This window comes from Coregonus lavaretus, assembly GCF_964263955.1.
Source record: "Coregonus lavaretus genome assembly, contig: HAP1_SCAFFOLD_933, whole genome shotgun sequence".
In the NCBI taxonomy this organism is placed as follows: domain Eukaryota; kingdom Metazoa; phylum Chordata; class Actinopteri; order Salmoniformes; family Salmonidae; genus Coregonus; species Coregonus lavaretus.
Window position 1 is genome coordinate 43,977 of NW_028160863.1, and position 23,937 is coordinate 67,913.

The window sequence follows — 23,937 nt, forward strand, 5'->3', positions numbered from 1 at the left end:
GGCAGTCACCAGGGAAGTGAGGGTGTTATTACTGCACACAGGGCAGTCACCAGTGGACAATACAGGATACAGCCAGTTCATAGAGGAGCTGAAGGTGCTTTATGCTCAATACTGACCAGAGGATGCAGGAGCACTGTATGGAGAAACAGTGATAGAATCTCTCTGCCAGAGGTTTGGCATTGGCAGTCCACGTACGGTCATACGGGCCTACAGGCAGTACAGGGACACTGATGGTAATGATAAAGGAGACTTTCCAGATGGACTTAAAGAGATGTTGATGGAGGTCAGCACCATCCCCATCTCCAGATGGACTTAAAGAGATGTTGATGGTGGTCAGCACCATCCCCATCTCCAGATGGACTTAAAGAGATGTTGATGGAGGTCAGCACCATCCCCATCTCCAGATGGACTTAAAGAGATGTTGATGGAGGTCAGCACCATCCCCATCTCCAGATGGACATAAAGAGATGTTGATGGTGGTCAGCACCATCCCCATCTCCAGATGGACTTAAAGAGATGTTGATGGCGGTCAGCACCATCCCCATCTCCAGATGGACTTTAAGAGATGTTGATGGTGGTCAGCACCATCCCCATCTCCAGTGCAGAAGGCCAGCAGGGATTTTCTCAAATGAATCTGATTTGCACCTCAACCCGCGCCTCTCTGCATACCTCCACCATATCAGGGCTACTCTTTCTGAACCTTGTTGGCCCACCCCTGACCAAATTCAACCCAGTCCCCTATGTGAGGTCATGGATTGCTAAAGGACCCAGATGTGTCACAGACACCAGGAGCAAAACAAGAGATAGGGAGGAGAAGACGCACCAGGAAATGGCCGTGTTGTGGAAGGTTCTGGAAAACTTTACAAACTTGTTCTGTACTGTGAAGTTAATCTGAATATGCGCTTCATATTATCAGATAGGCAGGAGGCCTATATACTATAATATGTGTTCTGCTGTAGCATACATTGATTTATTTTATTTGAAGTATATTCTGATATCAAATCAAATGTTTGTCCTACAGTGATGTCTTGAAAAGTATATGAAATGTGAGTCTTGTAAGCCCCACCTCTGAGTATATGAAATGTGAGTCTTGTAAGCCCCACCTCTGAGTATATGAAATGTGAGTCTTGTAAGCCCCACCTCTGAGTATATGAAATGTGAGTCTTGTAAGCCCCACCTCTGAGTGTATGAAATGTGAGTCTTGTAAGCCCCACCTCTGAGTATATGAAATGTGAGTCTTGTAAGCCCCACCTCTGAGTATGTGTTCATATGCATATGGAGGGTGTTCTGCAGTGACACCTAAAAATGTTGCTGTACATTGATGTCTTGAAAATTAGGCTGTAAGAAATTCAGACTTGTAAGCCCCACAGCTACACTAGAGTATGTGGGCATAGTATATGTTGGAGACAAACGCGTGGCCGACGCGTGACGGTGGCTGTGTGAGAAGCACGTCTGTATCTCTCACATAACTAGAATGACTGTGATGAGTGTGGTGGAAGGAGTCAGGCGCAGGAGGGTAATCACCGAATACAGAGTTTATTCCTACGTTGACACACAAATGCGCTCCAATAGCGATCAACGAAACAGGCACAGGGCAAACTAACATCCCTGGCAAATACACTGTAACGGAATCCAAATAATACATAGGCACAGGAGGGGGAAATCTACCCTGGCAACACAATGTTATGAGTAGCTCCACCGAGCTACACTACTCTCACCATTAACAATCCCCCACAAGGACAAGGGGGTAGAGGGAACACTTATACACTGACTAATTAGGGGATAGGAACCAGGTGTGTGTGATTGACAAGACAAGACAATTGTGATGATGATTGGGGCGGCAGTGGTTAGTAAGCCGGTGACGACGAACGCTGAAGCCTGCCCGAACAAGGAGGAGAGGCAGCATCGGCCGAAGTCGTGACAATGACATTCACTCTCTACGATCTCTCTCCCTCTCTGCTCTGATAAACTGAGTTTAAATGTATTTGGCTAAGGTGTATGTAAACTTCCGACTTCAAATGTAACTAGAATGAGATTCTCTTTCTATGATCTCCCTCTCTGCTCTGATAGACAGGAGCCTGAACTCTCATCTCTCAAGTGTTGCACTTCATCATTTATTTAGACTCTATGCTGGAGGCCACCAAAATATTGGATCAACTTCCAAATATTGTTTTACAAAAGAGAGAGAGAGAGATAGGCTTTTGGCACGAGTGCATCGGCCATCACCAGTGAGGGAGCTGTGCATCATTGGGTGAGTCAGTGAAACTGGAAAGCATTTTTAGGACTATAATTTCCTCCTCATATTGTAGCCTACAATATGTGTCTCCACACACCTAGGCCTCGGCTATTGATGGATTCAAGACAAGGTCGTTTTTATTGATCTGTGATTCTCAGTTTGTCAGTGTAGCCTGCCATTTCCATCATTTGTGTGGTATTAACAAATACTCTACCAAAGTCTCGTCATGTAAAATGACATAGAATTGCATGAAATGCGTTTCTAAAAGGCCAACATTTTCTCGGCCATTATGCTACTAAAAATGTCCCCCATGTGTCCAACTTCTGGAAGTGCCTCTACTCTACTGCTCTATGCCACTACCCAAATGTGATGATATGAATGCAATGCTTTATCATAAAGGATATATATATTTTGATGCATTCCAGTACCTCAGATCCCCCAGGTCACCACCCTCTCCTGCTCACTGTTTGTAAAATAAGGTGCAGGACGGCAGATTAATTCCCTTCAGTGATATTACTTGCTGACACGTTTTGGAGAAAGCTTCTTCGTCAAAGCACTATTGTAAACAGGGTTAGAATGTTACAAATACACATTGACATTGAAAGGGAAGCATGATTATAGATTCACATTTTAAATCCTCAGAATTCATACAGTATAGAACACCATCTAGAAGACATAGACATATCATTACATACAGTATAGAACACCATATAGAAGACATAGACATATCATTACATACAGTATAGAACACCATATAGAAGACATAGACATATCATTACATATAGTATAGAACACCATATAGAAGACATAGACATATCATTACATACAGTATAGAACACCATATAGAAGTCATAGACATATCATTACATACAGTATAGAACACCATCTAGAAGACATAGACATATCATTACATACAGTATAGAACACCATCTAGAAGACATAGACATATCAATACATACAGTATAGAACACCATCTAGAAGACATAGACATATCATTACATACAGTATAGAACACCATCTAGAAGACATAGACATATCATTACATACAGTATAGAACACCATCTAGAAGACATAGACATATCATTACATACAGTATAGAACACCATCTAGAAGACATAGACATATCATTACATACAGTATAGAACACCATATAGAAGACATAGACATATCATTACATACAGTATAGAACACCATCTAGAAGACATAGACATATCATTACATACAGTATAGAACACCATCTAGAAGACATAGACATATCATTACATACAGTATAGAACACCATATAGAAGACATAGACATATCATTACATACAGTATAGAACACCATATAGAAGACATAGACATATCATTACATACAGTATAGAACACCATATAGAAGACATAGACATATCATTACATACAGTATAGAACAGCATATAAAAGACATAGACATATCATTACATACAGTATAGAACACCATATAGAAGACATAGACATATCATTACATACAGTATAGAACACCATATAGAAGACATAGACATATCATTACATACAGTATAGAACACCATATAGAAGACATAGACATATCATTACATAGAGTATAGAACACCATCTAGAAGACATAGACATATCATTACATAGAGTATAGAACACCATCTAGAAGACATAGACATATCATTACATACAGTATAGAACACCATATAGAAGACATAGACATATCATTACATACAGTATAGAACACCATATAGAAGACATATCATTACATACAGTATAGAACACCATATAGAAGACATAGACATATCATTACATACAGTATAGAATACCATCTAGAAGACATAGACATATCATTACATAGAGTATAGAACACCATCTAGAAGACATAGACATATCATTACATACAGTATAGAACACCATCTAGAAGACATAGACATATCATTACATAGAGTATAGAACACCATATAGAAGACATAGACATATCATTACATACAGTATAGAACACCATATAGAAGACATAGACATATCATTACATAGAGTATATCATAGATGACATGTATAAATCCTTCCTTTATATTTCCTGTAACACTTTCCATTACAGTAGCCTTATTACTGGCTAGGGTTACTGCTGCTAGTACAGTGGAAGAATGAGGCATCACAGTACTTTTACACCACTGGACTAACAGGAATAATTACACACCAATAAACACACTGTAATGTAAAGTGTTACATCATTCTCAATGATCAGTCAATACATACGGTATTCATTTCAGCTACAGTACATTGTATCCAAGTCCCCCCTCCCCCATTGCAGCTAATTATCTATAACACATTGTACAGTTTTACAACCACATATTAGTTATTATGGACGCTTATAGTTAGTGTCATAGCACGTAAGTTTAAGGCATTACACAATTCATTAAAAGCATTATACATATGTACTTCATAGAAACTGTTACCCTTTATATATTCTAACCACTCTATTTAATTTATTCCAAACTAAGGGCCCTAACCTAGGAACACAAATCTTTGTCTCTATTAACATTGTGTACAGTTCTCTCTCTCTCTCTCTCTCTCTCTCTCTCCTCTCTCTCTCTCTGTCTCTCTCTCTCTCTCTCTCTCTCTCTCTCTTCTCTCTCTCTCTCTCTCTCTCTCTCTCTCTCTCTCTCTCTCTCTCTCTCTCTCTCTCTCTCTCTCTCTCTCTCTCTCTCTCTCTCTCTCTCTCCTCTCTCTCTCTCTCTCTCTCTCTCTCTCTCTCTCTCTCTCTCTCTCTCTCGCTCTCTCTCTCTCTCTCTCTCTCTCTCTCTCTCTCTCTCTCTCTCTCTCTCTCTCTCTCTCTCTCTCTCTCTCTTTATAGGAAGCAGACTTTACAATGTCCAGCTACATTATACACCACATAGCTTTATAGGAAGCAGACTTTACAATGTCCAGCTACATTATACTCCACAAAGCTTTTATAGAAAGCAGACTTTACAATGTCCAGCTACATTATACTCCACATAGCTTTATAGGAAGCAGACTTGACAATGTCCAGCTACATTATACTCCACATAGCTTTATAGGAAGCAGACTTTACAATGTCCAGCTACATTATACTACACATAGCTTTATAGGAAGCAGACTTTACAATGTCCAGCTACATTATACTCCACATAGCTTTATAGAAAGCAGTTCCTAATCTACTGAAACTTCTTCATGGCCAAGTTGTTTTATTGAATAATTTTGACCCACCCTTGGTTTTTGAATTTATTCAACTATGAATTCGGCTCTATACTCCAGCATTTTAGAATTGATATTAAATGTTTTATATGAGGCGACAGAACAGAATGTCACCTTTTATTTGAGGGTATTTTCATTAATGTCTGTTTTACTGTTTAGAAATAAATATACTGTATTTATCTAGGCCCTCCATTTGTAGGTGTCATAAGTATTTGGACAAATTCACTTATAGTGTATTACACTTTGTCAAAAGTTTAGTATTTGGTCCCATATTCCTAGCAGGCTATGACTACATCAAGCTTGGGACTCATGTTGGATGCATTTGCAGTGTGTTTCGGTTGTGTTTCAGATGATGTTGTGCCCAATAGAATTGAATGGTAAATAATGTATTGTGTCATTTTGGAGCCACTTAAACATTTGATGTTCTTATTTACAATACAAGTGACTCCAAAATGATTCAATACGTAATTTACCATTCAATTCTATTGGGATATTGTTTATAGATGAGGATATTGTTTTTATGCAGATTTTTGAATATTCGCATGAAAATCTGTTTCCATTTGACTGGCGTCAGATTTTCATGTGAATATTGTAAAATCTTCATAAAAACATGTGCATTTTACCAGCAGAGATGTTTCCATCAAATTGACGTGTTGAAGATAAATGGCTGTGCGTGATGACGTAATGCACATACAAATATATATTTTAGAAAATACTAATATATTTTTGCAGTTAAATTCCCATGTACCGGTTAAAAACGTTCTGTTAAATGGGTTTCCATCACATTTTCAACTCTACCGATGGTTTTGTCAGATTTGGTTGTGCATTATATAGCGAACGTGCCCACTCTGGACAGGCTACCTACATGATGACATTATTATGGACAAAAAGACCCTCGATATTTATTGGAAAGGAGCATCAAGCTCTTCACTGTGAACTTTCACCACCCTGTGAAGTTCAGCATAACTTATTTCATCTGTAGCTTAATAAACTGCATGGTTTCCTGAGTCGTAGTGGGAGGACCACACCACATATCATCGTGTGACTCCAAGTTTACTTCAATATGATGGTTATTATATCAATATTTGTGCATAAAGCAATTTCCACCGCCATTTCTCGCTTAATTAATTTTACAGAGGTATTTGCACCCCACTGCATCCACATGTTTCTTTACAATTTATGATCATTTTACATGACTGAAAATGAAAGAAAACTTTTGATTTGACATATTCATCATTCACCAGTGGCTTCTGAATAGGTCACTGTACATTTATGGAACCTTTAAAACGTTGTAATGTTTTACCACAACCTTATATTTGGTTACACGTCACTATGGCTTCCATCCCTATATACCTCAGTGCATCCATCCAGGACTAACGTCTCCAAACAGATCTAAAAGGCCTCCCCACCACTCAGACTTTCAAAGAAATTAAAGTTATCTCTGATACTCTGCTGTGCAGTTTGTTGTATGGACATTGCAGAGGCCCTTTTAAAATATCCACTCTGCTGTCTGGATCTACCAAAGGATCCAGTTACTATTCCCTGTGGACACAGCTGTATGCAACGTCATCTTCTTAGCTTGACTTCCATCCCCCAAAAACCTGTAGATACAGAGTACACAGTCAAGAGGAAGCCACTCCCTGTCCTCTGGTGTAGAGTTCCATGAAACAGAAAGGCATCTTTGACACCCTGTTGCTCAACCTTCAGGTGAAAGCACTAAAATGGCTGACAATCTAGAACTGTTCTGTTGCTCCGTCTGTCTGGATCCACTGAAGGATCCGGTGACTACTGCCTGTGGACACAGCTACTGTATGGGCTGTATTAAAGAAAGCTGGGATCAGGATGATCTGAAAGGGGTCTACACCTGTCCCCACACTCTAAACAATACTGGGTTGTTTGGTTGACCCAAATGTTGGGTTGCAGGCGTTGGGTCACTTAGTTGGGTTGTTTTCTTTAAAAACTGCTGGGTGTTGGGTTATTGTTGCTTGGTTATTGAGATATGACCCATCAGGTCAGATCAGAAGATCAGATCAGATCAGATCAGAAGACTGTAGGCATAGTTTAGTAGGGGTGTGGCTTTCAGATAGTTATTTTTAGCCACCCATTAAAGAGTAAATATAATTCCTGTTCATCTGGTCTGTTGCGTAGTTAGCACATGTTAAAGTTGAACATTTACATTTTTGTAGCTTCAATTATGCTTATAGAGTATACTAAAAGTCCATGTATGTCTCATTGTTGGGCAATAATACAGTGGTATACCTTATTATAATATGTAATAAATACTCTACATATTATAGAAGAATTTAATAAGGAAAAATTGAGTTTACAGTATGTAAACGCCTTAAAATAACCTACAGTAAGGATGACATTAAAACAGACCCAGTTGCTAGGGCAACCAAGCATGACATTAAAACAGACCCAGTTGCTAGGTCAACCAAGCATGACGTTAAAACAGACCCAGTTGCTAGGTCAACCGAGCATGACATTAAAACAGACCCAGTTGCTAGGTCAACCAAGCATGACATTAAAACAGACCCAGTTGCTAGGTCAACCAAGCATGACATTAGAACAGACCCAGTTACTAGGTCAACCAAGCATGACATTAAAACAGACCCAGTTGCTAGGTCAACCAAGCATGACATTAAAACAGACCCAGTTGCTAGGTCAACCAAGCATGACATTAGAACAGACCCAGTTGCTAGGTCAACCGAGCATGACATTAAAACAGACCCAGTTGCTAGGTCAACCTAGCATGACATTAAAACAGACCCAGTTGCTAGGTCAACCAAGCATGACATTAAAACAGACCCAGTTGCTAGGTCAACCGAGAATGACATTAAAACAGACCCAGTTGCTAGGTCAACCAAGCATGACATTAAAACAGACCCAGTTGCTAGGTCAACCAAGCATGACATTAAAACAGACCCAGTTGCTAGGTCAACCAAGCAAGACATTAAAACAGACCCAGTTGCTAGATAAACCAAGCATGACATTAAAACAGACCCAGTTGCTAGGTCAACCAAGCATGACATTAAAACAGACCCAGTTGCTAGGTCAACCGAGCATGACATTAAAACAGACCCAGTTGCTAGGTCAACCGAGCATGACATTTAAACAGACCCAGTTGCTAGGTCAACCTATCATGACATTAAAACAGACCCAGTTGCTAGGTCAACCAAGCATGACATTAAAACAGACCCAGTTGCTAGGTCAACCGAGCATGACATTAAAACAGACCCAGTTGCTAGGTCAACCAAGCATGACATTAAAACAGACCCAGTTGCTAGGTCAACCAAGCATGACATTAAAACAGACCCAGTTGCTAGGTCAACCAAGCATGACATTAAAACAGACCCAGTTGCTAGGTAAACCAAGCATGACATTAAAACAAACCCAGTTGCTAGGTCAACCAAGCATGACATTAAAACAGACCCAGTTGCTAGGTCAACCAAGCATGACATTAAAACAGACCCAGTTGCTAGGTCAACCAAGCATGACATTAAAACAGACCCAGTTGCTAGGTCAACCAAGCATGACATTAAAACAGACCCAGTTGCTAGGTCAACCAAGCATGACATTAAAATAGACCCAGTTATAGATGAGGATATTGTTTTTATGCAGATTTTTGAAAATTCGCATGAAAATCTGTTTCCATTCGACTGGCGACAGATTTTCATGTGAATATTGTAAATTCTTCATAAAAACGTGAATTTTACCAGCAGAGATGTTTCCATCAAATTGACTTGTTGAGGATAAATGGCTGTGCATGATGATGTAATGCACATACAAATATATTTTTGGGAAAATACAAAAACCGGTTAAAAACGTTCTGTTAAATGGGTTTCCATCACATTTTCAACTCTACCTATGGTTTTGTCAGATTTGGTTGTGCATTATATAGTGAACGTGCCCACTCTGGACAGGCTACCTACATGATGACATTATTATGGACAAAAAGACCCTCGATATTTATTGGAAAGGAGCATCAAGCTCTTCACCGTGCACTTTCACCACCCTGTGAAGTTCAGCATAACTTATTTCATCTGTAGCTTAATAAACTGTATGGTTTCCCGAGTCGTAGTGGGAGGACCACACCACATATCATCTCGTAACTCCAAGTTTACTTCAATATGATGGTTATTATATCAATATTTGTGCATAAAGCCATTTCCACCGCCATTTCTCGCTTAATTAATTCTACAGAGGTATTTGCACCCCACTGCATCCACATGTTTCTTTACAATTTATGATTATTTTACATGACTGAAAATGAAAGAGAACTTTTGATTTGACATATTCATCATTCACCACTGTGGCTTCTGAATAGGTCACTGTACATTTATGGAACCTTTAAAACGTTGTAATGTTTTACCACAACCTTATATTTGGTTACCAGCTCTTGCTGCTGGTGACTCTCAGATCCACCTCTACGCAGACGACACCATTTTGTATACATCTGGCCCTTCATTGGACACTGTGTTAACAAACCTCCAAACGAGCTTCAATGCCATACAACAATCCTTCAGTAGCCTCCAACTGCTCTTAAACACTAGTAAAACTAAATGCATGCTTTTCAATCGAACGCTGCTGGCACCCGCCCACCCGACTAGAATCACCGCTCTCGACGGGTCTGACCTAGAGTATGTGGACAACTACAAATACCTAGGTGTCTGGTTAGACTGTAAACTCTCCTTCCAGACTCACATAAAGAATCTCCAATCCAAAGTTAAATCTAGAATCGGCTTCCTATTTCGCAACAAAGCCTCCTTCACTCATGCTGCCAAACATGCCCTCGTAAAACTGACTATCCTACCGATCCTTGACTTCGGCGATGTCATTTACAAAATAGCCTCCAACACTCTACTCAGCAAATTGGATGTAGTCTATCACAGTGCCATCCGTTTTGTCTCCAAAGCCCCATACACTACCCACCACTGTGACCTGTACGCTCTTGTTGGCTGGTCCTCACTACATGTTCGTCGTCAAACCCACTGGCTCCAGGCCATCTATAAATCACTGCTAGGCAAATCCCCGCCTTATCTTAGCTCATTGGTCACCATAGCAGCACCCACCCGTAGTCTGCGCTCCAGCAGGTATATCTCACTGGTCATTCCCAAAGCCAACACCTCCTTTGGCCGCCATTCCTTCCAGTTCTCTGCTGCCAATGACTGGAACGAATTGCAAAAATCTCTGAAGCTGGAGACTCTTATCTCCCTCAATAACTTTAAGCATCAGTTGTCAGAGCACCTTACCGATCACTGCACCTGTACACAGCCCATCTGAAATTAGCCCACCCAACTACCTCATCCCTATATTGTTATTTATTTTGCACCCCAGTATCTCTATTTGCACATAATCTCTTGCACATCTAGCATTCCAGTGTTAATACTATTGTATTTATTTTGCACTATAGCCTATTTATTGCATAACCTCCATAACTTGCTACATTTGCACACACTGTATATATATTTTCTGTTGTATTTTTGACTTTATGTTTTTTACCCCATGTGTAACTCTGTGTTGTTTTTATTGCACTGCTTTGCTTTATCTTGGCCAGGTCGCAGTTGTAAATGAGAACCTGTTCTCAACTGGCTTACCTGGTTAAATAAAGGTGAAATAAAAAAAAATGAAAAAATAAACACGTCACTATGGCTTCCATCCCTATATACCTCAGTGCATCCATCCAGGACTAACGTCTCCAAACAGATCTAAAAGGCCTCCCCCACCACTCAGACTTTCAAAGAAATTAAAGTTATCTCTGATACTCTGCTGTGCAGTTTGTTGTATGGACATTGCAGAGGCCCTTTTAAAATATCCACTCTGCTGTCTGGATCTACCAAAGGATCCAGTTACTATTCCCTGTGGACACAGCTGTATGCAACGTCATCTTCTTAGCTTGACTTCCATCCCCCAAAAACCTGTAGATACAGGAAGCCACTCCCTGTCCTCTGGTGTAGAGTTCCATGAAACAGAAAGTCATTTTTGACACCCTGTTGCTCAACCTTCAGGTGAAAGCACTAAAATGGCTGACAATCTAGAACTGTTCTGTTGCTCCGTCTGTCTGGATCCACTGAAGGATCCGGTGACTACTGCCTGTGGACACAGCTACTGTATGGGCTGTATTAAAGAAAGCTGGGATCAGGATGATCTGAAAGGTGTCTACACCTGTCCCCACACTCTAAACAATGCTGGGTTGTTTGGTTGACCCAAATGTTGGGTTGCAGGCGTTGGGTCACTTAGTTGGGTTGTTTTCTTAAAAAAATGCTGGGTTATGGATGCTGGGTGTTGGGTTATTGTTGCTTGGTTATTGAGATATGACCCAGCAGGTCAGATCAGAAGACTGTAGGCATAGTTTAGTAGGGGTGTGGCTTTCAGATAGTTATTTTTAGCCACCCATGAGAGTAAATATAATTCCTGTTCATCTGGTCTGTTGCGTAGTTAGCACATGTTAAGGTTGAACATTGACATTTTTGTAGCTTCAATTATTCTTATAGAGTTTCCTTAAAGTCCACGTATGTCTCATTGTTGGGCAATAATACAGTGGTATAACTTATTATAATATGTAATAAATACTCTACATATTATAGAAGAATTTAATAAGGAAAAATTGAGTTTACAGTATGTAAACGCCTTAAAATAACCTACAGTAAGGATGACATTAAAACAGACCCAGTTGCTAAGGCAACCAAGCATGACATTAAAACAGACCCAGTTGCTAGGTCAACCAAGCATGACATTAAAACAGACCCAGTTGCTAGGTCAACCAAGCATGACATTAAAACAGACCCAGTTGCTAGGTCAACCAAGCATGACATTAAAACAGAGCCAGTTGCTAGGTCAACTAAGCATGACATTAAAACAGACCCAGTTGCTAGGTCAACCGAGCATGACATTAAAACAGACACAGTTGCTAGGTCAACCAAGCATGACATTAAAACAGACCCAGTTGCTAGGTCAACCAAGCATGACATTAAAACAGACCCAGTTGCTAGGTCAACCAAGCATGACATTAGAACAGACCCAGTTGCTAGGTCAACCGAGCATGACATTAAAACAGACACAGTTGCTAGGTCAACCAAGCATGACATTAAAACAGACCCAGTTGCTAGGTCAACCAAGCATGACATTAAAACAGACCCAGTTGCTAGGTCAACCAAGCATGACATTAAAACAGACCCAGTTGCTAGGTCAACCAAGCATGACATTAAAACAGACCCAGTTGCTAGGGCAACCGAGCATGACATTAAAACAGACCCAGTTGCTAGGTCAACCGAGCATGACATTAAAACAGACCCAGTTGCTAGGTCAACCAAGCATGACATTAAAACAGACCCAGTTGCTAGGTCAACCAAGCATGACATTAAAACAGACCCAGTTGCTAGGTCAACCAAGCATGACATTAAAACAGACCCAGTTGCTAGGTAAACCAAGCATTACATTAAAACAAACCCAGTTGCTAGGTCAACCAAGCATGACGTTAAAACAGACCCAGTTGCTAGGTCAACCAAGCATGACATTAAAACAGACCCAGTTGCTAGGTCAACCAAGCATGACATTAAAACAGACCCAGTTGCTAGGTCAACTAAGCATGACATTAAAACAGACCCAGTTGCTAGGTCAACCAAGCATGACATTAAAACAGACCCAGTTGCTAGGTCAACCAAGCATGACGTTAAAACAGACCCAGTTGCTAGGTCAACCAAGCATGACATTAAAACAGACCCAGTTGCTAGGTCAACTAAGCATGACATTAAAACAGACCCAGTTGCTAGGTCAACCAAGCATGACGTTAAAACAGACCCAGTTGCTAGGTCAACCAAGCATGACATTAAAACAGACCCAGTTGCTAGGTCAACTAAGCATGACATTAAAACAGACCCAGTTGCTAGGTCAACCAAGCATGACATTAAAACAGACCCAGTTATAGATGAGGATATTGTTTTTATGCAGATTTTTGAAAATTCGCATGAAAATCTGTTTCCATTCGACTGGCGACAGATTTTCATGTGAATATTTTAAAATCTTCATAAAAACGTGAATTTTACCAGCAGAGATGTTTCCATCAAATTGACTTGTTGAGGATAAATGGCTGTGCATTATGATGTAATGCACATACAAATATATTTTTGGGAAAATACAAAAACCGGTTAAAAACTTTCTGTTAAATGGGTTTCCATCACATTTTCAACTCTACCGATGGTTTTGTCAGATTTGGTTGTGCATTATATAGTGAACGTGCCCACTCTGTACAGGCTACCTACATGATGACATTATTATGGACAAAAAGACCCTCGATATTTATTGGAAAGGAGCATCAAGCTCTTCACTGTGAACTTTCACCACCCTGTGAAGTTCAGCATAACTTATTTCATCTGTAGCTTAATAAACTGTATGGTTTCCTGAGTCGTAGTGGGAGGACCACACCACATATCATCGTGTGACTCCAAGTTTACTTCAATATGATGGTTATTATATCAATATTTGTGCATAAAGCCGTTTCCACCGCCATTTCTCGCTTAATTAATTCTACAGAGGTATTTGCACCCCACTGCATCCACATGTTTCTTTACAATTTATGATCATTTTACATGACTGAAAATGAAAGAAAACTTTTGATTTGACATATTCATCATTCACCACTGTGGCTTCTGAATAGGTCACTGTACATTTATGGAACCTTTAAAACGTTGTAATGTTTTACCACAACCTTACATTTGGTTACCAGCTCTTGCTGCTGGTGACTCTCAGATCCACCTCTACGCAGACGACACCATTTTGTATACATCTGGCCCTTCATTGGACACTGTGTTAACAAACCTCCAAACGAGCTTCAATGCCATACAACACTCCTTCAGTAGCCTCCAACTGCTCTTAAACACTAGTAAAACTAAATGCATGCTTTTCAATCGAACTCTGCTGGCACCCGCCCACCCGACTAGAATCACCACTCTCGACGGGTCTGACCTAGAGTATGTGGACAACTACAAATACCTAGGTGTCTGGTTAGACTGTAAACTCAACTTCCAGACTCACATAAAGAATCTCCAATCCAAAGTTAAATCTAGAATCGGCTTCCTATTTCGCAACCAAGCCTCCTTCACTCATGCTGCCAAACATGCCCTCGTAAAACTGACTATCCTACCGATCCTTGACTTCGGCGATGTCATTTACAAAATAGCCTCCAACACTCTACTCAGCAAATTGGATGTAGTCTATCACAGTGCCATCCGTTTTGTCTCCAAAGCCCCATACACTACCCACCACTGTGACCTGTACGCTCTTGTTGGCTGGTCCTCACTACATGTTCGTCGTCAAACCCACTGGCTCCAGGCCATCTATAAATCACTGCTAGGCAAATCCCCGCCTTATCTTAGCTCATTGGTCACCATAGCAGCACCCACCCGTAGTCTGCGCTCCAGCAGGTATATCTCACTGGTCATTCCCAAAGCCAACACCTCCTTTGGCCGCCATTCCTTCCAGTTCTCTGCTGCCAATGACTGGAACGAATTGCAAAAATCTCTGAAGCTGGAGACTCTTATCTCCCTCAATAACTTTAAGCATCAGTTGTCAGAGCACCTTACCGATCACTGCACCTGTACACAGCCCATCTGAAATTAGCCCACCCAACTACCTCATCCCTATATTGTTATTTATTTTGCACCCCAGTATCTCTATTTGCACATAATCTCTTGCACATCTAGCATTCCAGTGTTAATACTATTGTAATTATTTTGCACTATAGCCTATTTATTGCCATACCTCCATAACTTGCTACATTTGCACACACTGTATATATATTTTCTGTTGTATTTTTGACTTTATGTTTTTTACCCCATATGTAACTCTGTGTTGTTTTTATTGCACTGCTTTGCTTTATCTTGGCCAGGTCGCAGTTGTAAATGAGAACCTGTTCTCAACTGGCTTACCTGGTTAAATAAAGGTGAAATAAAAAAAATAAAAAAATAAACACGTCACTATGGCTTCCATCCCTATATACCTCAGTGCATCCATCCAGGACTAACGTCTCCAAACAGATCTAAAAGGCCTCCCCCACCACTCAGACTTTCAAAGAAATTAAAGTTATCTCTGATACTCTGCTGTGCAGTTTGTTGTATGGACATTGCAGAGGCCCTTTTAAAATATCCACTCTGCTGTCTGGATCTACCAAAGGATCCAGTTACTATTCCCTGTGGACACAGCTGTATGCAACGTCATCTTCTTAGCTTGACTTCCATCCCCCAAAAACCTGTAGATACAGAGTACACAGTCAAGAGGAAGCCACTCCCTGTCCTCTGGTGTAGAGTTCCATGAAACAGAAAGTCATTTTTGACACCCTGTTGCTCAACCTTCAGGTGAAAGCACTAAAATGGCTGACAATCTAGAACTGTTCTGTTGCTCCGTCTGTCTGGATCCATTGAAGGATCCGGTGACTACTGCCTGTGGACACAGCTACTGTATGGGCTGTATTAAAGAAAGCTGGGATCAGGATGATCTGAAAGGGGTCTACACCTGTCCCCACACTCTAAACAATATTGGGTTGTTTGGTTGACCCAAATGTTGGGTTGCAGGCGTTGGGTCACTTAGTTGGGTTGATTTCTTTAAAAACTGCTGGGTTATGGATGCTGGGTGTTGGGTTATTGTTGCTTGGTTATTGAGATATGACCCATCAGGTCAGATCAGAAGACTGTAGGCATAGTTTAGTAGGGGTGTGGCTTTCAGATAGTTATTTTTAGCCACCCATGAGAGTAAATATAATTCCTGTTCATCTGGTCTGTTGCGTAGTTAGCACATGTTAAGGTTGAACATTGACATTTTTGTAGCTTCAATTATGCTTATAGAGTTTCCTAAAAGTCCACGTATGTCTCATTGTTGGGCTATGATACAGTGGTATACCTTATTATAATATGTAATAAATACTCTACATATTATAGAAGAATTTAATAAGGAAACATTGAGTTTACAGTATGTAAATTTGATATGATAAACTGGAATTACATTTAGTCTCATGGGTGGCCAATAAGATCTAGCTGAAAGCCACGCCCATAATAAACCACGCCCATAATAAGCCAAACTGAGCATCGGGGGAGAAGGGCCTCGGTCAGGGAAGTGACCAAGAACCCGATGGTAACTCTGACAGAGCTCCAGAGTTCCTCTGTGGAGATGGGAGAAACTTCCAGAAGGACAACCACCTCTGCAGCACTCCACCAATTAGGCCTTTATGGTAGAGTGGCCAGACGGAAGCCACTCCTCAGTAAAAGACACATGACAGCCCGCTTGGAGTTTGCCAAAAGGATCCTAAAGTACTCTCAGACCATGAGAAAGAAGATTCTCTGGTCTGATGAAACCAAGATTGAACTCTTTGGCCTGAATGCCAAGCGTCACGTCTGTAGAAAACATGGCACCATCCCTATGGTGAAGCATGGTGGTGGCAGCATCAGGCTGTGGGGATGTTTTTCAGAGGCACAGACTGGGAGAATAGCCAGGATCGAGGGAAAAATGAACAGAGCAAAGTACAGAGAGATCCTTGATGAAAACCTGCTTCAGAGCGCTCAGGATCTCAGACTGGGGCGAAGGTTCAACTTCCAACAAGACAACAACCCTAAGCACATAGCCAAGACGCAGGAGTGGCTTCAGGACAAGTCTCTGAATGTCCTTGAGTGGTCCAGCCAGATCCTGGAGTTGAACCCGATCGACCATCTCTGGAGAGACCTGAAAATAGCTGTGCAGCACTGATAGCAACAACAACCACCGCAGAAAAGTTGGCTGTGTTTACAGACAGACAGACGTACAGACAGACAGACAGAGGTTGTTTACTATGACCGGATGAAGGGATACAGTGTTGAAGGCTTCCTTTAGGTCTCCTGGTCTCTTGGGATTTAAACAGTGAATACAGTGAGATAGTCCTAACCATTCAATCAATGTACAGAACAAACAGTCATCATTAACACTATACAGAGTGGAGCCTATGGATATAATATATTATCAAATAATATAATACAATATAATTTTATGAATAGAAAATAATAAATGTTTTGACATGAAAGCACAGCCAGATGATTTGACTTGACAGTGTGTCTCTATACCTCAGTCTCTGAAGACACCCAGCAATGGTTAGGATTATTAGAGAAGCTTTTCCTGCTGAAAGGCAGTTTCATTTCATCTGGTTGCAGAAAACAATTCATTGGATATGTTCATAACCCCGTCCACCTATAAGATGTGGGGGGTTTCTGTCTGACTAAGAAGAGATACAAAGAACTCTGATTGTAAAACGTCTTCTCTTTTTAGTCCTAGATATGGCTAGGGTTAGGGTTACTGCTGAATGTAGTAACTCTAACCCTGACCCTAGGCCTAACAGTAATAACCACACTGTAATGTAAAGTATTACCTCATTCTCAATGATCAGTCAATACATACAGTATTCATTTAAACTACAGTATATTGTATCAATATCAAACCCCCCCCCCGCCCCCATTACAACCACTTATTAATTATTATAGACACTTATAATCAGTGTTATAACACATAAGTGTATTATAAGGCATTATGAAGCTTGTTATAATAATTATAATATGTACTTCATAGGAACTGTTACCCTTTATATATTCTAACAACTCATATTTGTTAGATTTATTCCAAATGAAGGGCCCTAACCTAGAAACTAAAATATTTGTCTCCCTCTCCACGTTGAACGCAGTTCCCTCTCTCTCCCTCTCTCCCTCCCTCTAACCCCTCCCTCTAACCTCACCTATCTGGCAGATCCAGAAAGTCCTCGCCCTCCCAAAAACTCTCTTCTGAGGAAACGAAACTGATCTGAGTCTCTGTGTCGTCTGTCTGTGTGAGAGTGAACAACCGTCCAAATGGCTCAGCACGGAGATCTGCTGGACCAGGACCAGTTCTGTTGTTCTGTCTGTCTGGATCTACTGAAGGAGCCGGTCACCATCCCCTGTGGACACAGTTACTGTAGGCGCTGTATTGAGGGCTGCTGGGATCAGGATGTTCTGAAAGGGGTCTATAGCTGTCCTCAGTGCAGAGAGACCTTCACTCCAAGGCCTAATCTGAGGAAAAATAATATGTTGGCTGAGTTGGTGGAGAAACTGAAGAAGACAGGACTCCAGGCTGCTCCCCCTCCTGCTCTGTGCTATGCTGGACCTGGAGATGTGGCGTGTGATGTCTGCACTGGGACCAGAAAGCAGAAAGCCCTCATGTCCTGTCTGGTGTGTCTGGCCTCTTACTGTGAGACTCACCTCCAACCTCACTATGAATATCCTGCTTTCAAGAAGCACAAGCTGGTCAAAGCCACCACACAACTACAGGAGAAGATCTGCTCTCATCATGACAAACTGCTGGAGGTTTACTGTCGTACCGATCAGCAGTGTATCTGTTATCTGTGTACAATGGATGAACATAAAGGCCATGATACAGTGTCAGCTGCAGCAGAGAGGACTGAGAAACAGGTAAGACCAGAACTATTGAGTGGCGCAGTGGTCTAAGGCACTGCATCGCAGTGCTAACTGTGCCACTAGAGATCCTGGTTCGAATCCAGGCGCTGTCGCAGCCGGCCGCGACCGGTAGACTCATGGGCGGCGCACAATTCGCCCAGCGTCGTCCAGGGTAGTTGAGGGAATGGCCGGCAGGGATATAGCTCAGTTGATAGAGCATGGCGTTTGCAACGCCAGGGTTGTGGGTTTGATTCCCACGGGGGGCCAGTATAAAAAAATATGTATTCACTAACTGTAAGTTGCTCTGGATAAGAGCGTCTGCTAAAAGACAAAAAAAAATAATAATAATAATACTTGTTGGTGACTGTCTGATAAACAAATAATAATTACAGTAGGAACTAAGGCTGTTTGAATATGAGATCATACAAATGAAATCAATCCACGGCAGAACAAATATGAACACAAACCTTGAGTATATTGGATTTGCTCCCAATGTATCACCATTTTCTGAAGTCAAACACTATTATCATTCCGAATGCCCTTTTAGGAGTTCAAAGTTCAGTCTCAACCCCTTGATACATGTACACCTACCATAAACACTAGAATCATTCACATAGCAACATAGAAAATGTCATGTGGTAAAGGGACTTCCTCAAGATTTTAGACCTTCCTCTCTATGGGCCCTATGTCCCATTACTATACTATTGATCTACTGGACAAATAAAGCTTGATAGCTCATTGAAGAGTGATTCTCCACAGAGGCAGCTGGGGATGAGTCAGCAGAAGGTCCAGCAGAGATTCCAGGAGAGAGAGAAGGAGCTGAAGGAGCTCCAACAGGCTGTGGAGTCTCTCAAGGTGAGTATTGTTGACCAGAGGAGACACACCATTTCACTTCTCTCCTCCAGTCAGAGAGAGAGAGAGAGGTAGAGGGGCCCCTATCCAATCCCACTGACCCCACTATTGGGAACAAGCTGTCTGGACCCCTTTCAGAGTATAGACTGCTTAATGTAACCGGCGAGGTGGGGACAGCTGAAGGGGAAGTTTGAGTCTCTCTGTCAGTGATGGGATGTAGGGAAAGCCCAGAGCTAGATTTCCGTGTTGAGAGAGATGGATGATCCCAGCTCTTTCTTTTTGGGGTTGGAAAAACAGAGTGGGGAAACCAAGAAGATCCCTTGTTTTATGTTTGTCTGATGGGCGGGTAACTTCTGTTGTGGGGGAGAGAAGGGAGCCTGATGGGTGGGTAACTTCTGTTGTGGGGAGATGAGGGAGCCTGATGGGTGGGTAACTTCTGTTGTGGGGAGATGAGGGAGCCTGATGGGTGGGTAAGGAGGGACAGGGCACCTCCGCAGCTTCCAGGGGGGTTGCAGTGGGGCTGTGAGTGGCTCAAGATGATTGGGGTGTATCTGGGCTCGGAGAGGTGGGTTAGGAAGAACTTGGAAGGAGTGTCACAAGCGGTGGTGTCGAGGCTGACGAAGTGGAGGTGGCTCATCTCCCAAGTGGCATACAGAGGGGCGGTGCTAATCATCAACAACTTGGTGGCATCCTCTCTATGGCTTAAATTGGCCAGTGATTTCTTTCCGGTCTGGGCATCACTGGCTGAGGGCGGCAGTGCTGTACCTGCCTGTCCAGGAGGGGGGACAAGGCCTGGTGGACCTGGAGAGCAGGGTGGCAGCGTTCTGACTCAGCAGCACAGAGGCTACTGTACCGTACGGAGGTGGGCTGGAGGGAACCAGCATGTGCTCTGTTGAGGAGGGCTGGTGGTTTGGGGCTGGATCAGCAGCTCTTCATTATGCGGCCAGAGAGACTCAATACAGCAGGGGTCTCTGATTTCTATGCTGCAGTACTGAGGGCTGGAGCAGCCTGAGGAGGGGCCACCACCGTTTCCACCACTGCAAGTGACAGCAGAGACTGGGGACTGGCAGGAGAGTCTGGAGGACTTACTGACTTTTAACACTCTGAGCTTAGTGGGAGTGAAGGGGCATCAGTGGCAGGGGGTTGTGGGGGCTGAGAGCATGGCAGGGTATAGGTGGAGGGTGCTCTATAAGCTCACAGTGCTGGAAAGGTCAGGGGTCCTTAAGTGGAGGGTATTACATGGAGCCCTGGACACCAATAGCTGGTTGGCTCGGGTTGACCTGGGAGTTGGGGAGGGGTGTCCGTTTTCTGCAATGACAGACTGTTCATCATGTTTTTTCTGTGTTGCCAGGGTAATGCCATTACTGTTGACGCCTTAGGGTTGAGTTTGAGTTGTACAAAATGATCAACAGTGTGGAGATGTTTCAGGAGGTATGGGGGCTCAGGGGGGCTGTCTGTACGGCTGGAGAGGAGGGGTTGGATGGACGGTTGGAATGTGGTGCTGGTTGGTGTATTGTACTGTGGTGTTGGGTACTGGATAATGTGATTGTGTGGAGGTTGTGGTGGCACGCAATGTGCTTTTAGGGGTGGGGGTGTTAGTGTAATGAGGATGGCTCATTAAAGTAAGACAAGTCAGTCTCTCTCTCTCTCTCTCTTAACAGCGCTCTGCACAGGCAGCAGTGGAGGACAGTGATAAGATCTTTACCGAGCTGATCCGCTCCATTGAGAGAAGGCGCTCTGAGGTGAAGGAGCTGATCAGAGCCCAAGAGAAGGCTCAAGTGAGTCAAGCTGAAGGACTCCTGGAGCAACTGGAGCAGGAGATAGCTGAGCTGAGGAAGAGAAGCACTGAGCTGGAGCAGCTCTCACACACAGAGGATCACATCCATTTCCTCCAGGTAACTCAACTGCCTTGTTACATGTGATACGAAACTAAAACTCAATGTGAAACTCTCAATCATTTGGTTCTGCTCCCTCTCCCTCTCTCTCTCTCTGTCTCCAGAGTTATCAGTCTCTCTCCAGTACCAGTGTATCTTCAGACTTACCCAGCATCGTTGTCCGTCCTCTTCAGTACTTTGGAGATGTGAGTAAGACTGTGTCTGAACTGAGAGAGAAACTAGAAGACGTCCTTAAAGGAGAATGGACCAAGATCTCCACTACAGGTGTGTTGAAAATAATAAGAACATCAACTTTAGACCATTGAAAGTTCCCTACTAGTCATATACATGTGGAATATGGTATGATGATAACATTCCCTCTCTCTGTGAATGTGTTTGTGTGTCTGTAGTGAATATAGTGGATGTTGTACTGCCTCCAGAGCCCAAGACCAGAGAACAGTTCTTACAATGTGAGTCTCTTTATTCTGAAGTAACTAACAGTCTCTTTTTACTGACACTCCTAACAATCCCTCTAGAAATATATAGCAATAGTAGATCTAATCAAAGACTGGGTATCTATCTGACTCCTCATATTTCTCTGATTTGATCTCTGCTGTGCTCTAATCAAAGACAGGGTAGATACAGTATCTGACTTAACGTATTGTTCTAACTCCCCTCATTGGTCTCTGCTCTGCTCTTCTCACAGATTCCTGTCAGCTCACACTGGACCCAAACACAGCACGCACACTCCTCTCTCTGTCTGAAGGGAACAGAAAGGTGACCTATACAGACCAAGTCCAACCATATCCTGATCATCCAGACAGATTCACTAACTACCGTCAGGTTCTGTGTAGAGAGGGTCTGTCTGGACGCTGTTACTGGGAGGTGGAGTGGAGTGGGGAGTGGGTTTATACAGCAGTCTCATATAAAGACATCAGCAGAACAGAGACAGATGGTGGATTTGGAGATAATGACAAGTCCTGGAGTTTAGTGTGTTATAGTGTTGGTTATTGTTTCATACACAATAATGTTGGGACTAAAGTATCAGGCCCTCAGTCCTCCAGAGTAGGAGTGTACCTGGATCACAAGGCAGGTACTCTGTCCTTCTACAGTGTCTCTGACACAATGACCCTCCTCCACAGAGTCCAGACCACATTCACTCAGCCCCTCTATCCTGGGTTTAATCTCTATGATAGTACTGCTGAGCTGGTTAAACTGTAGTAGGGTCCACATAGATACTAGTCATGCTGGTGTAGTCTATAGCTGAGCTGGTTAAACTGTAGTAGAGTCCACATAGATACTAGTCATGCTGGTGTAGTCTATAGCTGAGCTGGTTAAACTGTAGTAGGGTCCACATAGATACTAGTCATGCTGGTGTAGTCTATAGCTGAGCTGGTTAAACTGTAGTAGGGTCCACATAGATACTAGTCATGCTGGTGTAGTCTATAGCTGAGCTGGTTAAACTGTAGTAGGGTCCACATAAATACTAGTCATGCTGGTGTAGTCAATAGCTATATATTTTTTAAGTGCAATGTTTTAATCTTATACATTTACATTAATCATGATGTATGCTGTTAATGTATGTTGGTTGTCATTCAGAACCATTGAAATGTTTTCTCAATTGGTTCTCTGTCTCAATGTCATTTTCCTCAGTATCATGGAACAGGTAGTGTTACTTACTTGCTAATTGAACTATATGGGCCGGTTTCCCGGACACAGATGAAGCCTAGTCCTAGACTAAAAAGCATGTTCAATGGAGATGTCCGGGAAACCGACCCTAAATTTGATATATTTCATTCTCCCATACTGCTCAGTCAAGCAACATTAAACCTGTCCAGCAGGTGGTGTTATTAACCAAACAATAAAAACAGCAGATATCTTGACTTGCCACTCAGTATATCAGTAATGTTCAGAATTGTACTTTAATATCATTGGAGATTGATCGTCTTTTTAATCCACTACCCAGAGTCAGGAACAGATGAAGTTAGGTCTGCTACTGTTCAGTTATTAAATATGATTCATGGTGATGGGAAATAAAAAATCCATCTAGTAGTAGTTTTCCCCTGCTATTTATTCCAAGGTGTGTCTTTAACTTGTAAATGGATTGTGTTGAAGCTGGCATGTGGTGTGGATGATAGAATAGAGTGAATAGAGGAGAGAAGAGAGGAGGAGAGGAGAACATCATATAGAAGACAGATAAGATAGAGACAATTCATACCCAGGGGAGTTACTGACTCTGGCCCAAATCTCTCCCTGTTCCCTACGTAGTGCACTAGGCTTCTTCTGACCAGATCTAAAGTAGTCTTCTAGATTTTACATGTTTTCTCCCTGTCGTTAGAAAATGA

At 42.1% G+C, this 23,937-nt stretch overlaps 1 protein-coding gene across 1 annotated transcript; it reads left to right on the forward strand.

Annotated features, from left to right (window-relative positions):
* Positions 1-18,220: 18,220 nt before the first annotated feature.
* On the forward strand, positions 18,221-23,644 carry LOC311121371 (tripartite motif-containing protein 16-like). The gene is made up of 6 exons (XM_084195872.1): positions 18,221-18,881; positions 19,626-19,721; positions 21,380-21,613; positions 21,718-21,877; positions 22,003-22,062; positions 22,299-23,644. Exons 1-6 carry the CDS (start codon positions 18,285-18,287, stop codon positions 22,811-22,813), a joined length of 1,662 nt encoding a protein of 553 aa, XP_084051998.1. The 5' UTR covers positions 18,221-18,284; the 3' UTR covers positions 22,814-23,644.
* Positions 23,645-23,937: the final 293 nt, after the last annotated feature.

Excerpts from the sequence above, each read along its gene's own strand:
- LOC311121371 (XM_084195872.1), top strand. The coding sequence starts at position 18,285 with ATGGCTCAGCACGGAGATCTGCTGGACCAGGACCAGTTCTGTTGTTCT. Across the intron at positions 19,722-21,379 it reads AGGCTGTGGAGTCTCTCAAG|CGCTCTGCACAGGCAGCAGT; the intron begins GTGAGTATTGTT and ends CTCTCTTAACAG. Across the intron at positions 21,614-21,717 it reads ATCACATCCATTTCCTCCAG|AGTTATCAGTCTCTCTCCAG; the intron begins GTAACTCAACTG and ends CTCTGTCTCCAG.